Source organism: Monoraphidium neglectum (assembly GCF_000611645.1).
Source record: "Monoraphidium neglectum strain SAG 48.87 unplaced genomic scaffold scaffold02107, whole genome shotgun sequence".
Lineage (NCBI taxonomy): Eukaryota > Viridiplantae > Chlorophyta > Chlorophyceae > Sphaeropleales > Selenastraceae > Monoraphidium > Monoraphidium neglectum.
This window is the reverse complement of record NW_014011521.1, coordinates 8,497-9,883: the sequence shown is the minus strand read 5'-3', so window position 1 is coordinate 9,883 and position 1,387 is coordinate 8,497. Positions and strand designations below refer to the sequence as shown.

At 72.8% G+C, this 1,387-nt stretch overlaps 1 protein-coding gene across 1 annotated transcript in view; it reads right to left on the bottom strand.

The window, feature by feature from the left end:
* The window catches only part of MNEG_9903 (hypothetical protein), a gene marked incomplete at both ends in the record, with an annotated part of 3,396 nt that overhangs the window by 1,340 nt on the left and 669 nt on the right, over positions 1-1,387 (bottom strand). Inside the window, one exon of the mRNA XM_014041628.1 lies at positions 296-1,137. Coding sequence (XP_013897082.1) covers positions 296-1,137 — 842 coding nt within the window. The remainder of the gene's footprint in view (positions 1-295; positions 1,138-1,387) is intronic.

Below are 1,387 nucleotides of genomic sequence, written 5' to 3'. Positions count from 1 at the left end.
GGGGGGGGGGGGGGGGCGCAGGAGGCAGAGGGGCGTGGGAGCGGTGGCGCGCGGGCGCCCTGAAACCGCAGCCGACGGCGCGTTGCAGAGCGCGCCGGCGTTGCTGCACGCCTGGTGCTCGCACCCCACACCCAACCCCCAACCTCTGCCCACAAACACCCTCACACACATACACACTCTCTCTCTCTCTCTCACACACACTCACACACTCTTATACACATTCTTGCATACACACGAATGCACACACACACATGCACACACAAATGCACACACAGATGCACACACACAAACACACCTGCTCCCGCGGCATGTACATGTCGTAGATCAGCGCCTCCAGCTTCGCCTGCACGTCCTCCGCCCGGCACCGCAGCAGCCGCGGCTGCGCCGCCAGCAGCCGCGCCATCGCCGGCGGCGGCAGCCCCAGCAGCCGCCCCAGGCCTCTGTAGTTTGCCAGGATCTCCCCCGCGTCGCAGGTCAGCAGGCTGGGGCAGCGGTTGAGCACGTGCACAAACGCGGCCGGCGCGGCCTGGAATACGGAGACGAGCGCCTCGCAGCTCTCGGCCACGCGCGCCGGCGGCGCGCACAGCAGGCCGGGGTTCTTCGCAACCATGCGGAGCGTGTCGAGGTCGCGCGTGCTGCTGGCGGGAAGGCCCAGGGACTCGAGCACGTCGATCAGCTGCTCCCGCAGCATGCCGCCGCTTGCGCCGAGCAGCGCGCGCAGCTCGCGCGCGCCGACGCGCGAGAGCAGCTGCAGCACGCCGGGCGGCGACGCGCCGAGCGACGCGGCGAGGCGCGCGCAGTCGCCGGCGACGGACTCGGGGGCGTACTCGAGCAGCGCGGGCTGGCGGGCCGCCAAGAACATGCCCTGCTCTGCGGGCAGCCCCAGCGCCGCTGCGAGCCGCTCAGCCTTGCGGCGGAGCACCAGAGGGTCTGCGGCCGCGGCCGCGGGGCTGCGGGCCGCCATGACGAGCGCCTGGACGGGCGGCACGCACAGGCACTCGGCGGCGCGGCGCACGCGCGCGGCGAGCTGGTCGGCGGGGGCGGCGGCGAGCGCGGGCTGCTGGCGGAATAGGGAGGCGACGTGGCTCTTTCGGACGCCGAGGGCTGAGCTAAGGGCCTCTACTTTCCTCGCCGTGTCTGGGTGTTGTGGCAGGGGCGGGGGAAGGGGCGAGGGTGGGGCCGGTCGGTTGTCGGGCGTGCACAGCTGGGGGGCAGGTCAGGCGGGCGGGGAGCGAAGGGTGCGCTGGCCCAGGGCGCGGCGCGCCGCCGCCGGCGCCGCGGTGGCGGTGAGCGGGCGACGCTTAGGATGGCTCAGATGGCATCCGGGCACCGCTACGCCCGCCACGGCCGCATATTCGCAGGGCGAGGTGGTTGGCAAGCCAGGCGG